The sequence below is a fragment of the Xiphias gladius genome, chromosome 15, assembly GCF_016859285.1.
Source record: "Xiphias gladius isolate SHS-SW01 ecotype Sanya breed wild chromosome 15, ASM1685928v1, whole genome shotgun sequence".
Lineage (NCBI taxonomy): Eukaryota > Metazoa > Chordata > Actinopteri > Istiophoriformes > Xiphiidae > Xiphias > Xiphias gladius.
In genome coordinates, this window is record NC_053414.1 from 6369055 (window position 1) to 6384168 (window position 15114).

The 15114-nt window shown below is 41.2% G+C and overlaps 1 protein-coding gene across 1 annotated transcript in view; it reads right to left on the reverse strand.

Annotated features, from left to right (window-relative positions):
* Window positions 1-15114, reverse strand: part of LOC120800371 (voltage-dependent T-type calcium channel subunit alpha-1I-like) — a 218364-nt gene that overhangs the window by 69379 nt on the left and 133871 nt on the right. Inside the window, exons 9-14 of the mRNA XM_040146439.1 lie at window positions 12494-12830; window positions 11996-12402; window positions 5549-5700; window positions 3595-3780; window positions 2016-2133; window positions 1563-1718 (exon numbers count right to left, since the gene is read on the reverse strand). Coding sequence (XP_040002373.1) covers window positions 1563-1718; window positions 2016-2133; window positions 3595-3780; window positions 5549-5700; window positions 11996-12402; window positions 12494-12830 — 1356 coding nt within the window. The remainder of the gene's footprint in view (window positions 1-1562; window positions 1719-2015; window positions 2134-3594; window positions 3781-5548; window positions 5701-11995; window positions 12403-12493; window positions 12831-15114) is intronic.

Below are 15114 nucleotides of genomic sequence, written 5' to 3' on the forward strand. Positions count from 1 at the left end.
GCTAGACGTTCCTGTTTGCACTGTAACAATGGATGTACAGACAGCATTCAAGTGGATTACTTTTGATACTGAAGAAAATGTCCAGATTTGCTGATTATGAGTCTGAATCAGAAGTTGTTGGTAGCATCTTTAGTATATTGTTTCAGAGTGGATTTATGGGCGTTGATTCACAAAGTGCTTCAGTGAGGTTTCATAGGGTTAAACAACTATTGGTTCAGCAGGCAAAACTACATGTGCCTTGTTTGACTGTGATATTGAAATTATAGAATACAACGTAGCTCCATAAACATGTCTTTATGAGGGCCAGTGGCCAGATGCACACATCTGAAAAAGACTCTGTTAAGACCATTATGTAACAACACATATAAAACTGTACATTATGAAGGCTAAGGGGCTTGCTGATCAACTTGTAGACGCATCTGTTACTGTATTGCTATTCATAACTCAGGGGTGTCCCACACAAAAACCCCACCCATAGAAGGCCTTCCCATTCCCTACTCAGCAATGAGGGTAAAAACTGCCACTCAGCTGCAAGAAACTGTAAGGAAGAGAGCACATTCTACATGAGCATCTAGTGGTTTAGTCTATAAGCATTGGTATACTTGAGCATTTAAACGTGTTACATTAGTAGTAACCCTATGCATGTCAATCTGCTCAGTTCTGTGATTATGAAAATCAGCAGGAAACAAGAGCCTGTGTTTATTTTAGCTGCAAAGGTCCCTGCCAAAGGTTAAAGTCTACACTTTGAGAAACACAGGCAGATGAAAGTGAGCTCTCCACAAAAAAAGACAACATGCAGAAAATGGAAGGGTGGATGGAGAGAGAAAGGCTGTACACTAACGCCATACCTGCACATTTTGCATTAGTTACTCAAGAATGGCATCTAACTAAACAGATACAGGGTACCAGTACGACAGGGTACTGAATTACTGACTTCTGCTGGGAATACAACCAAACCTCGTGCAAACATTGCACCTCCGTGGGGTTGGCAAACCATGTGATCAGGATATGAATAAAACGTTGGTGCATGTCTTGTGTACACAAGCATTGGCCTGTTATGTCAGCAACCCATTAACACCCAAATTGTTTGTTCACATTTATCTAGGCAAAACAAACATTTGTGCTTTATTATTTCTCAAGTTATCACAATTTATTTATCTGATGTGTAGTGCTCATGACTTGAGAACACAATAACCATATCTACAACGATTCTAAGGTCATTTTCAGGCCTGTATTTTACGTGCGTTGTAAATACAGGTCCAGCATTGCGTGCTTGTGGATGTATGCAGAACAGCACCACTGCTGAAAAAATACTAGGAAAACACTCCAGTGTCTCCCTTCGTATCAGAAGAAAGTAAAAGTATTTATCATCTGAAATATTTCTCCTCTCCTGACGCTGAACCTAATTGATGTAGAGTATTTTAGAAGTATAGTAACGAACAAGATCAACAACCATGGCCTGGGCACATCTATCATCAACACCTAAATTAAAATGCAGATATCAGTTTATTATGGAAATAAGCTTACATGTTGTAGTTGGAAGTGTGAGTGAGTTCCCTTACCTCTGCCTGAAAGCCTTCAACCAAGATGGCCACCAGCAGGTTGAAGAGGACGTAGTTTCCAAAGGTCATGAGGGCCACAAAGTAAAGAGCGGCAAGTGGTGAAGTAGCTGCCATACCATTGTATAAAACAGCATTCCAGTCCTCCTGGGTCAGAATCTGAGAGAATCATTACAGATTAGTGTATTAGCATCAAACATACCCAAAAATATGAACCACTGGGAACTCAAACATTTGATTTACAACCATTATGCAACAGTTAACTTTATTAGTGTTTCAGGTAGTCCAATCTACAGGTCATAGTGTTTACAAAAATTTGTGCAGGAATGTCTTAAGAAACATGTGTAAGTCATCGGCATATATGGAGAAATGTGGGTCATAAGTGGAGTAGATATGCAGAGATGTGTGTTAGTGTGTTTTTCTGCATGCTTATCCAAGCAGTGATATGCTGATTACCTGGAAAACAGTGACAATGGCCCAGAGGAGGGAGTCAAAGTTCTTCCTGTCTGGTACTGTATCACCAGTCTCTGTCTTAAGACTGAATTTACAGCCAAAGATGTGCATCCCCAGGATACTGCAACACAGCAGCAGAGCACCTGACTATACTAACATACCATCAACACTGAAAATATTACATCTGCTGTAATTGACTGACAATTTAATGTAGATCTTTTGAGGCATGATGAATATGAGGCTGACTTTTTAGAGTTATGCACTGAGAGACACTGGATGATTAAGGCTTTTCTTTGTCTCAGCTGCTTCTCAATGCTGCCTTTTATATGCATCTCTGTGTGTTATCAATTGTCTCTGTACCCTGGCTGAAAGTAAACACTTTCTTGTCCGGGATTATGAAGATAAATGTAAATGTTTGAATGCGACTAATTCCTAAAGTCTGGATACGTAAAATGTCATCTGCTCCAATGGCCTTGTTGCTACTGTAAAGTACCACACTAAGCATTTAAAAGCAGTGGGAGGGGTCTTTTGATCTGAAGTTAATTGCACGCAATTGTTATATATAGATATTCATTCCATGTAGGGTATCCAAGAGCCTTAATGCAATATCAAAAAAGTGAATACTATTAATAACAGGGATTGTAAAACATGCCTACTGTAGCCAGCACCCGAGAACAGCATTTTCATGGACAATGCTTCTAAAAGCTGTGTTATCAATGTGACAATTATCAGGAAGTTAAACTGCAAACATGCCATGAAAAAATGGTGCAATGTACCCAGGATCTAACATTTCAGGAGCTCAGAACTAACCTTACATGAAAAAGTGACACCCAAAATATAGCACATACATATAACAGTTGCTTGTGATATAAGTAAAGAAAATAATATTAAAATAAGTGCTTGTACTTGGAAATTGACCTTGTGTGTGTATGTATATATATATATATGTGTGTGTGTGTCTACATATGTGTCTGAACACACACAAATGCAGATTTTGACGGGTGGGATTAACTGGGATTAACTCTGGGTCATTTCTTCTCACATCACCTTACAAAACAAAATTACTGGAACTGGGTTGAGTGGCAAGTGAAACTGAGAGGGAGGGAAACAAAGACAGCGAGGCCTGTGGTCATTGATTGTCCACAGAAAGACCTTTTACGCCTTCAGACCGCTGCCGTGTCAGTGATTGAGTATCTAGAAATGTTGCTCCAGTTCTTTAAGTGTCCGCTTGTTAAAAGCTAACGAGATCCTCAAGTGTCTGCTCATTATTTTAAACCTAGGGTTTAATACCTACTGCAGAACACTGTGACCTCCTGCGTTTTGGTGGCAGCTGTTAAGCAAGTGCACAGGACTGTATAAAAGCCAGCACATACAAACACATTTAAAAACAGTGGGTGTAACAATGATATCTCTCTTAGCTATATCCCTGTAAAAAAAAAATTCTCCCTGCATTGGTACATTTGTCAGACAATGAAGAGCAGGAGAAGCATGGACAGATTTTCTTACAAACTATGATCTGCAACAGAACCACACACTGACGGATACAGATATCGATATACAGCACATACATGTTTCACCTTACCTGAAGATGAAGATGAAAAGCATGAGCAGCATGCAGAAGGTGGCCACGTTGTCCATGGTCTTCATGAGGACCACCAGCTGTCTCCTCAGAGCTGGCATGAACCTCACCAGCTTCAGCACCCTCAGCAGCCTGAAGGTCCTCAGCACAGACAAACCGCCATCAGACTGGCCGACGATCTCACATACACTGATAGGATTAAACACAGACCACATACATGACTATTAGTAAGCGAAACAGTGCTAAGTCATGATCATTTAAAGTATTCATCTGCACCGTTTACATAAAAATACATATATTTGCTTTGTTGTCAGTATGTTAGGAACGCCTAGCTAAAACTAATTCAGTCAGATACAACAGTCCTGCAATAAATCCTCACTTCATGAAGGTTAGAATGTTCAGTTTTTGTTGAAACTGTGTAAAAGAGGTGTTCATTCAACTGTATGACCATTTTGGAAGCTGTAATTTGTGGTACTGTTGAACAGTTTTGTTGACTGGTGTTTCTATTATTTTGTCCGTCCCATTCAAATCAATGAGGGTATGCGAATAACAGAAATACCCCTCTGAATGTGAAGTTGATTTGGAGCTGATTTTTTGAAGTACAATGGATTATCATTGCATGTATTCACATATTGGAAAGCAAATCGTTTCAATGTTCATCATTAGGCCCTTTCAGTGATTTGAATGTAAAAGTTGCTTTAATTTATATTTAAAGCCGATAAGATGCTCAGTCTCTTTTTTTTTTTTACTTAAGAAAACACTGAGCTGAATTTATCTCTAATTCTTGGGCCACTTAAGGAAGGAATGGTTTATCTTATCTTGCAGTCAATAATGCGTCCACTTACGGTTACTTATGTTTTGGACATTATAAATCAAGCTCTTGCTTAAATATCTAATGACTTTCTTAATCGCTGTTTGCTGCAGCAGAACAACCCCAGAAGGGGGATCACAGAAGTTTTCCTTTAAGTTCTGGTGGGCATTTATCATTAGCAGAGCGCAATTCCCTAATGGAAAATCTGGCTTTAAAGAAATTTGTCTTGTAATGGAGTTGGCTATCAAAGGCTCCACTCAGCACATCAAAATAACATCGGCTATGCATTGGCAAAAATTGAATAGGGGTACTATTACAGAGCAGCTTTGTATGAATAGCTGAGGACATTCAGATAGATGAAGAGAGGGAAATTGGTAGTGGAGCGAGACATAAGAAGACAGATGTAGCTATGTTCAATCAACATGTATCTTCTGTGACGGGCTGCACATTTGATCTTGTTCAGTTTTAGTTGCTTTGATGTGTATTTGATCTCCGGGTTATAATGGGGATCATAGACTAAGGTGCTCAGCCAGATGAATTGGAAAAAAACGCCAGTAGATCAAAGGCATAGCCACTCACCCGAATCTCCAGGCACACATAAGAAAAGACAAAAAACCCGTTCGCCGCTGTCTGACTTTGGCATCCAAAAACATACAGGTGGTAAATTTACACCAGGCAGAATGCAGATGACAGTTCGACAATGCGTGACGTGAATTATTCAACTGCGGGTTCTCTTTCCAGCGCGGTCGGGCAAACCCACAAAAAGTATGTACCTGAATTACCGTATGTCATTCAATATTTCAGAAACATAATAGCCTTGTCCTCTGAAAGCCACTTCTCTTTTGTTTTCTCCTTTTTCAGCCGAAATGCTGTATGTTCAGGACACTTGTACTTTGTAATTACACTCAATTTCTGTGTTTTTTTTAACACTGAAGGATGCACAGATGCGGGCGTAAAACTTCAAATATCAGAGCATTATCACCGGTTTAACAGCACATGATAGCACTGCCTCTTATTGTATATACAGTATATCTATAGTATATGTTGCTATACGGCAATACTGTATGTCTGGCATTCAGTAAGTGTATAAAACCTTTTAAGTAAACAATCACAACGACCGCGGGATTTATATCATTTCACTTGTACCTTATGATGACGATGACTCCATCAAAGACATTGTAGGGGTTTCGCAGGTAGTTGAAAGAACCGAAAGCTGTTAGTTTGAGGATCATCTCCAAGGAGAACATACTGGTGAAGACGATGTTGCAGATCTCCAGAATGTTAGTGAGCTCCTCTGGCTGACAGAGCATAGAGACGAATCAAAAGAGGAGACATTGGGAGATAATAAGAAGAGAGATAATACAGGAAGACACAGGTAGGAATAAAAGAGAAGGAAGGGGAAGACGGGTTAACAAGTTAAAGCAGAAAAATACACAACACTAAACGTCTCTAGCCACTCTGCTTCCCCTTGTAGCTCTAAGGCTCAGACCAAAAACAGACTTTTATAAAGTGCCAACTTTGCCTCTCGTGCATCCCGACAGCTGGTTTGGCAAAAGAGGAACAGTAATCTTGTTAATGCAATGATTTACCATTTGTATAGTAGTTATTTAAGGCCATTTTTGACCTAACTTGTTGGGCTCAGCTCTATGCTGTAAGACTGGGTTCCACTTTCATCTCTCTCAGTTTCTCTTTGGCAGCCTCAAGTGTGCTTTTAGCTGATTTATAGCATGCCATGTCAGCATGCTAGTTATCATGTCAACATGCTAACGTTTTAAACGTGAGCATGCTATGTAGCAACATCTTCAAAGCTGATTGTTATGAGCTTATGAGTACAGTTTGTTAACGTACTGATTGTAAGCATGCTATCAACAATGAAAATTCTGCTACTAACATTTTAACATGCTAAAACTAACATTAGCATGTTGGCGTCAGTTACTATGTTAATTTGTTAATATTTTGTGGCGAGTGTCCACGTAGCATGCTAGCATGGCTACCTTTGGCTAACATTGTCATTAACTTAAACAGTGGACGAGTGAAAAGTTTTTTTTTGTAGGTGGCATTTGATGAAAAGTCGCAAATGTTGATGTACCATCAGACAAACAAACGAACCTACCAACCAGCTGGTCAGATTGCTATTATATACAGCACAGCCATGCTTTTAGGCACTAGCATGGCAAAAAGCTAGGAATTAAGATGGGTTAGAAACATAAGGCAAAAACCTAAGGACAGAATGCTGACAGAAAATAAAATGGGTACAGACAGGGTTATAGGGGAGCTAATGAAAAGCGGTACAACACAAAAAGGAGGTAATAAAATGTAAGCGTGGACATTATCTGTGGGAACATCGCGGCCACTTTGGTGATACATGCATAAATAACGAGCAGTTCCAGTCAATCAATACTGGGCGGAAAAAAGGCTATCATTTAGTGTCACTCATACACACAATACACCGTACACACATGCAGAGAGACGAACATGTCTAACTGTATTGCTGGCGAGAAGCTAAAGTAGACTCCACATGGCTGACTGCTTTCTCTCCAGCCACAGTATCCAATAGTCTCTTCTTTCTTTGGCTTCCTCATCGTTTTCTCTAGTTATCAGCCATTTTACCGACCGTGGATCGAAAAGTCCAAATTGGTGGAAAGGGCAAGGAGGCGGGCAAAAGCTTTTACACACAACTACACTCACACCCGCATGCATTTAGGCATTAGAGAGTACTGTTAGTAGAAAACTACTGTTAGCTGCAGTTTTAGAGTATTACTGACAAATACACTGACAAGCAATAAAACAGCTGGCATGTTGTCCAAATATTGTCTGCTCTGCTAGTCCAGGTTCCCACTGTTTGCTCCTTTCCATCTCAGAAGCAGGTAGCAGGCAAACAAAACATAACACAGTTTGTCATCAATAATGGATGTTGCAGATGCTGCCATTAAAAAAGGTCCAACATTTTACTCCGTCCGCCTCGGAAACAAACCGAAAGACTAAATTTCTGCTCCCAAGAATTGTCTGGAAAGCTATCATGATATATATCCACTTCCAGTCCTGGGAAGTTACACCAGCAAAGCAATTGTTCATCTAATAAAGATGAGCACCTCTACATAGTGGCAGCATTTATTAAATTCAGTCTTGTTAACACTTCAACATACGCAGGAACAGTTACATGTATTTATTTTTTGTCTTCTAACCTATGCCTCTGCAACATAATTCAGTTTCTTTTACTTGCCGTCACTCTCAAATTGTTACTGTGAATCAATATCTGTCTTTTCAGCTGTCTTTGACATTATTTGAGTTCTTCAGCCTCTCACTGTCTTTCTGTTTCTGTCTGGCTTTGCTCGATATAAGGAGGAACACACACACACACACACACACACACACACACACACACACACACACACACACACACACACACACACACACACACACAAAGAGCTAAATTTGGTACAATCATGATTTGCAGCACATCACTATTCCACAGAGCTCCTGTGTAACTTCAACAGTGACGCCTCTGACATTTCACCGCTCCAGAATCAATGAGCACTGTGTGTTTTGCATTTACATGTCTATCTGTGTGCATGTGTGTGTGTGTGTGTGTTTGTACTACTGCTGCATGTATATACGTGTTTTTGTGTTTGTCAGTACTAATGAGTGTTTAGCACTGTGAATACACGGGCTAATGATGCGTGTCCACCAGTGTCGGTAACGATGTGATGGCTGACCGCTGTTTGCAGACCAGCCGGACAGCTCTGGCAGCCCCTTGAGATCCATTACTGCTGTCTCATTACCGCAGATCAGGGAACGGATCTAAAGACTTTTGTTTTCTGGTCGGCTGATGTATGGAATAAAATAAGAGGAGCGGGGATTTGATGCCACGTTGATCACTCACAGTTGATTTAGGAAAGTGAACAGTTTGTACTTCAAGAGACTAAAAACAACTTCAGTAACTAAACTGATATGAAACCTAAAGGAAAGAGAAAAAAAAAGCTAATTCTAAATGCTAAAGGGTGATATTAGTGATAAAACTGCTCTGTGTATGTTTGCAGCAGCAAATAACCCTTAAATGTCTGTCAAGAGCAATATGGCTGACACACATCAGCACTGACATAGTATTTAAAATGCAGATGCAGAAAGGTAATTCTGCCCACCAAGTGGTTTGTACTGTGTGAACAGCACATTTGGGAAAAAATGCATTGATCAGCAGCTGTACACACGATTAAGTGGGGGTCACCCGTGCTGCTCTAATCTGATCGGTATCAAACATCAAAGATATTTTTAGGTGAATGTGTCCTGGGTTGCTAGTCTGCCAACATTAGCGTTTTGAAAGTCAGTCATATTAACCAACTAGACGTCTGACTCTGCGATGGAGGGCTTTCATCAGAAGAAACACAACAGCACTGGTCGTTTTATCAAAGGCTTAAAAGTAGCTATTTCCACCTGACATGGGACTTTTGCAGTAGTAATCACTGGTCTCTCTGTGAAGCAAAGGCTGGAGTAGCGTGACATTGTTAGAGCACCGCAAAACTTCTTAAGGGCAACACAGCAGCTATCTGGATCAGCACCTCCTGGCTACTGTACCCTGAATACTTTTTCCACGTACACGATGCGTCCAGCGTGCGCTACAGGCATCTGTTGATGCAAAGTTCCACAACACAGTAGTGTGTGTTGCACTTGGGAGGAGGTGGAGGCTTGGGTCTACAAAGTGTTTGACCCTGACACTCAAATCTGCAGTTTGCATCCTGTCTCCTGCCAACCACCATAGGCTTCTTTTGAACGTGACTGTGATCATTCCCTAACCTTAACCAAATCATTTTATTTGCCTAAACTTAAAACGTAACCACAGAGGTGGCAGACCAGAAAACACTCCACAGAAATTATTTTTGTAACTGTTACATTGGTCCTTTTGGAAGATAATGACAAACCTGTTTTGTTGTTCGGTAATAAGGACTTACCTGTGATCATCCCATTCCCCAATTTCATAACTTCCTTTGCCTTTTTAGATTTTAATTTCTCTTACGCTTTTAGCAGCTTTAGCATCTGCACAGTGAGTCTGACCCCCGTTAGTGCAACACCTTTTCACTTCCACGTTCCGTGAGAGTAAAGGACTAAATTACAAACACATTTTGGCAGAGAAAGACAACCATTTAGCGGTGCTGTTTGATCTCAATCCATCCCTGTCAAATCTCAGAAGTTCCTGTCAGCTGCTGCATTATTAATTCCCAAACAGCCGTTAAATTCTCTGAAGTGTCTCCTCCCTTGAGCAATGCAACCTGTTCAGTGGAGGACATAGCCTTGCATTTTCAGCAGGGCACATGACGCCACTGCAGCATCTAATGTATAAGACTTTTTCTCGACTCTGTGATAGAACTTCTGTCCCGATTGCAAACAGCCTATTTATGGTCTCAACAACCAATTTATTGTCGGGGCTTTCAGTCGAACACATCTTTATCAGAGGATCAAAAACCATTAGTAATGTGACGTGTTTTGCTAAAGGGGATCACTGATTCCTTTCCTGTATGACGTGAGACATTCTTGTTTTTATTAGTATTTGTGCTCAAACTTCTCACTTCACAGATTGCAACCTTTGTTAGTTTAGACTAAAATGTTTTTTGGCCTTAACCAATTAATTTTTAAACTAGTACTTCTAACTTTGTTGTTAGTGCTGAGCCACAGAAACCTTCTCACTAACATTTTCATATCTTTCCAGATACGTAATTTAACAATGACGATGGTGGTGTTACTGCAGATATTTATATAGAGACTTGTTTCTAAACAAATCAGCAGCTCATGTTGCAAACTATTTTCCAGCCCAGTGAATGTTTAAACCTGTAATGAGAGAATGCAGAAAGATCGCGTAGTTTCATTAGTACAGAATGTATCTTTGCTCTCGTAAAAAAAAAATAGCACGGGACATCTCAAAACACATCTTACATTCTTATTCTGCCGAGAAACTGGTTTGTTTTGAATTGGAATTCACTGCAATGCCTGCCAAAGTACCTGGTGGCTTAAATCTTGCCTTCTGGGGCCCTGAAATTTAAAAAAAAAAACATTTGGCTGGCATTTCCCTACAGCAGTTTGCACACCAACAGAACCAGAGACCGCAGGCGTAGCAGGACAGGTAGAAGCACCTATCAACAGGATAACAATCAGAGCGATGAGACAAATTAAGCCTCTGATACCACTGTTCAAACAGAAGGAGGCATGATTCCAGTTTCCTAAACAGGCGGAGGAGCCATAGACATTCCAGCTCGCTATTTCCTCCCCATTAAGGAGGCAAAGTCTCTCTCTGCCTCTCTCGTTCTGTCTCTCTATTTTTAGCTGCCCCTGAGATGAGAGACGACCCACCACTGCGGCGATGGCAGGCATGAGTGGGCGATGGTATTGCGAGAGCAAGAAATATTGATAGAAAGACAAAGAGTGCACAAAGCAGAGCGACAGAAGAGACAGGAAATGGGGAAAAAAGGGGGGAAAAAAAATAAGTACAAGTTAAAAGAAAACACATAGCATCGTTTTTTTTATTGTTTGGAGATCATGGTGAGTGTGATCTGAAACAAAGGTATGATAATGTTCTAGTGGCCCTGCCTACATCCTGATGCCTAACCAGAGCGCAGACATGTCTGTCATGTTGGCTGGAGAGTCGCATTTTACAGGCATTATAAAGGCAGAAGGAGGAAAAGGCATGTAAAAAAGAGAGATGGATGTGCGGGAGAGAGAATATAGAGAGGTTTACATTGTTGAGGAGTGTGGACATGACAGGGAGCGAACCTTAAAGAGACAACATGGTAGGCAAAGACAGAAGCTGCAGCTAATGCATCTACGAAGTACTAAACAGGCAAATCCTTTATTATCAACTGCTACGGTTTCCCCAGTTCATGAACTTACATTGTTAGCTTGCTAGTACATGCTGAATGGGTAGCAATAACTGAATATAAACACGCACACAAACACACACACACAATCATGGTCGAGAAAAGTATTTTCAAGGCAAAACAGGTCTTTGGTTTTAAAATGAAGATGGAATTCCACGTCAGGAAATCCCATCCAGGGATTCCCACTGAGGTGTCCACAACTTGTTAAAATCATTTTGCACATACAGTTTTTGTAGTTGTAGCTGTTTTTATGATTCTTTCATGCCAAGGTGCTTTTTGCCTGTATTTTGTCCTTTAATCTCAACATAGAATCGCACGGTACATGACACAGTGGGAATCACAGAGGGGAGACAGTAGGTCGGACATTTCTCAGAGATAGTGTTGGAGACATTTTTATGGGCAACATTTAAAACAGCCACCGGTGAAACTTTTACTGGAGCTGTTGAGCCAAGCCTGCAGAGTACTCTGTGTATGCTGGGATTTCTTTATCGACAAATATCTGTACCTTATACAAGCATGAACACTTGTCCGATTTTGAGGACATTTGATTCAGGTTTGCAAAATTCTTGTAGAGTAAGAGAGACAGCTGTTTTAAAGAGACAGACTAAAAGAAGAAAGAATTAAACACATATTGCAGAAATGAAACAGAATAAATGAAAGAGTGGGACAAAAAGAACAAGAGAGCATTTTAAATGTAAGAAAAAAAGATGAGAGCCGCAGCTGTCCGTACCTGCTCGTGGTGCTCAATGCCCATACTGATGGTGTTGATCAGGATGGCGATCATGATACCTCGGTTGAAGTACTTGCTCTCCACGATGCCCCACAGCTTCCTCCTCATCTCGCACCACAGCTCCTTGCATCGCTTCTTAGGACTACAACCCTCATGGCACCCTGCACCATCCTGGCCTTTCTCGCCCTTCTCGTTAGCACTAGATTGTGCCCCCTCCCGGTCCGTTTCCTCCACAGCTGCCTCCTCTGCTTCCCCGCTGGCTGCACTGCGAACTGGTCCAACACCGTCACTGAGGGAGGGGGCCGCGGCACACTGAGGGCAACCGTCAGAGGCAGAGGTGGCGGTGAGGGCCATGGGCTCAGAGGGTGAAGTATGGTCAGGTTTATTACGGTGGGGACAGGGAGGACCTGAAATTGTGCAAATGGAGGGTGTCAAATGGTCAGTGTATAAACCATGAAACTAAATACTACTGTCTTTGAATATATTACATTTACATACCGTGCCTCAATACCGCTTTCCTCCCACGGCCTCCTCGTCCATTGGCCTTCTTCTCCTTCCCCGCTCCTCCTCTACCTCTTCCGACACCCCGAAAGCCGCGCGGTTTGCCCCGCAGGGTGTTGAAAAGGGCGACCGTTTGTCTCCTGGCCTTGCGGAGAACGTGGCAGACCAGCTGGAAGAGCTCCTCGTAACAGTCCCCGGGTTCACTGGCAAGGGTCGAGGAGGACGAACACTGTGCTCGCTGCTCCTGCATCAGCTGATGCTCTCTCTGCTTGGTCTCTGAGAACTGGGTGGCAATGACGACCAGGCACAGGTTGATCATGAAGAAGGAACCAACCTTGGAGGATGAGAGGCACACACAGAAATAGGGAGTTTACAGGTGAATGCTGCCCAACTGCTAAATGCTGTTTCATATGCTGACCACTGCCAAGTAAGTGCTTAAAATGTCATTAATTCCAGACTGATGCTGGCACTTAGACTTCCTGGGATTCTAGCCAGAAGTTTGCTTGGTAGGCCCTTACTTATGTATACCTTTCGTTAAACAACTACACCCTGATGTGTATGATGTAAATATAATTTAATCTTCACAATACTTTGGGTGAGATGTCAATTGTCTATAATCAAAACATTCAGTTTCAAAGGCCTATTTGTGATCCTAACATAAAGCCAGCCAATAAAAAGATAAATATTTTATTCCCGAATATAATCATCTGCAACACTTGCAAACATTGGCATGAAAAAGTCCGGGACCTATAAACTGATCTGTTAGTGGTCAATGTCTGCCAGCTAATCACACTCTATGACGAACTCACAGCCAGATGGCTTAAGGCCAGTGCAGTTTAGCAGTTTAGCTAGCTATAGCGTGTCAGCCCACTTGGTTGGTAAAAATTCCAAACATTAACACATTATACAATATGGTTGCAAAAAAAGATGATGTGTTTCCAGTGAACTGATAAACTGACTGTGACTCCTGTCCTTTTTCTTGAGGGTATGATAGCATTTTGTTAACACAACCAGTAAACTTTAGTTCTGCTTAAAACCACACAACATATATCTCTATTAAGAGAGAACAACTTTATACCTTTTCTGCTTTTGTAATTTAATCACATTTTCTTTCTTTGGTCTCAAGAGAGAAATCACAGATTCAAATATGAAGTATTACCTGGGAATCTCATGTGACGTAGGGAAGTCCCACAAGTCCGTATTTTCTCAGATTTAGTGACCAAATCCCATTGATAATCTCTTTTACCAATGAGATTTAACATACTATCATCTAGGTAAGAGTCAGTACCATGGAGATGCAAAGTAGGGAAGCTATTTGTGGTCCCAAAAAGACGTAAGGTTAGATGATAATTATGACTGCCCTGTTACCCATGTTGCATTGGGCAGAAGTTTCGTTTCGTTACAATCTGTAGCTTAAATCAGTCTATTTTCAACTCTGGCTAAATTTTGGATCAATTTACCCTGTATGGCACTGTGTTTTTTTCAAAACTACAACAATAAAGCATTTGGAATTTGCTACAGCTCTGATTTGTGCCTCTGACTGGCTTCTTCTCCGCAGGAGAGGCAGCCAAGGCTCATGGGTATTGTGGTATTTAGGGTCATTTGACATACCAAACTAACAGAGAAAAAAAAAAAAAATTTCTTCAGAATATTGAAGAATATAAACGGAAAATAGATCAGTCTAAATGTTGAAAAAACAAACAAACTAGTGTGATAGTGCAGTGTAGTCTTCTTCCCAAATCTACCACCATGCAGATATTTAACAGTATTTAAAAGGCTTGTGTTTGGAAAAGATTAAGAGACGACTGCATGAGCAACCGAAAACCGGCCTTGACATTGGCTGTCCTTGATTAACAATGAAATACTTGTTGCCAAAAGAAAGTCTAGTGAGACTTCAGTATACAAGAGCAATGTTGAAAGTCAGGGAGGTCAGAACAGCCCCCTCTCTCAATTGTCAGCTCTTTCTGTTACTGTTGAACTCGCACTACGATTTTGTTAACTAAAACCTTATCCTATTCTTCATTGTTCAATCAAAAATAACCAGGCCAAGCTGAAGAGCTTCCATCGCAGCAACTGCTTAAACTTTTATTAAAAATTTTTTTTTTAGAAGTGTAAAAGGTAAAAAAACCGAAAGGTATGCTGTCTTGCAGTACTGCATGTTTGATGTTTTAGTCTCACTTGCACTCACTTGCTGTTTTAGGCTCTGAAACGGAAATAGAAGGAGAGAGAAAAAGAGAAAGAAGGAAAAAGGCAAGGTCACTCAGAGAAGCAGAGCTGATGTAGAAAAAGGGGAGGAGAGGGAAAGCGAGAAGGCAGAGATAGGGATGAGGCCTAACGCTCCTTAGGCTGTGATCAGTCGTGACTTTGAAACATGATAACCCCCTTTTGCTCTCCATTTAAACCCCGGTGACAAAGACTATGGAAGATCTGGATAAAATGTGTGTGTAAGCACACACGTGTCTGTCTGTGTATGTTGGTGTGTTTTGTGTGTAAAGCTGCTTTTCATTGATCCAAAGCAGAGATCTGTGGTCCGACTGGCTGGTTTTCACGCCAGCTCTCTGGACTCAAGGACTGAAAGGGAGGCAGTGGGTCCCAGCACCCATTCAGCACCCTCACTG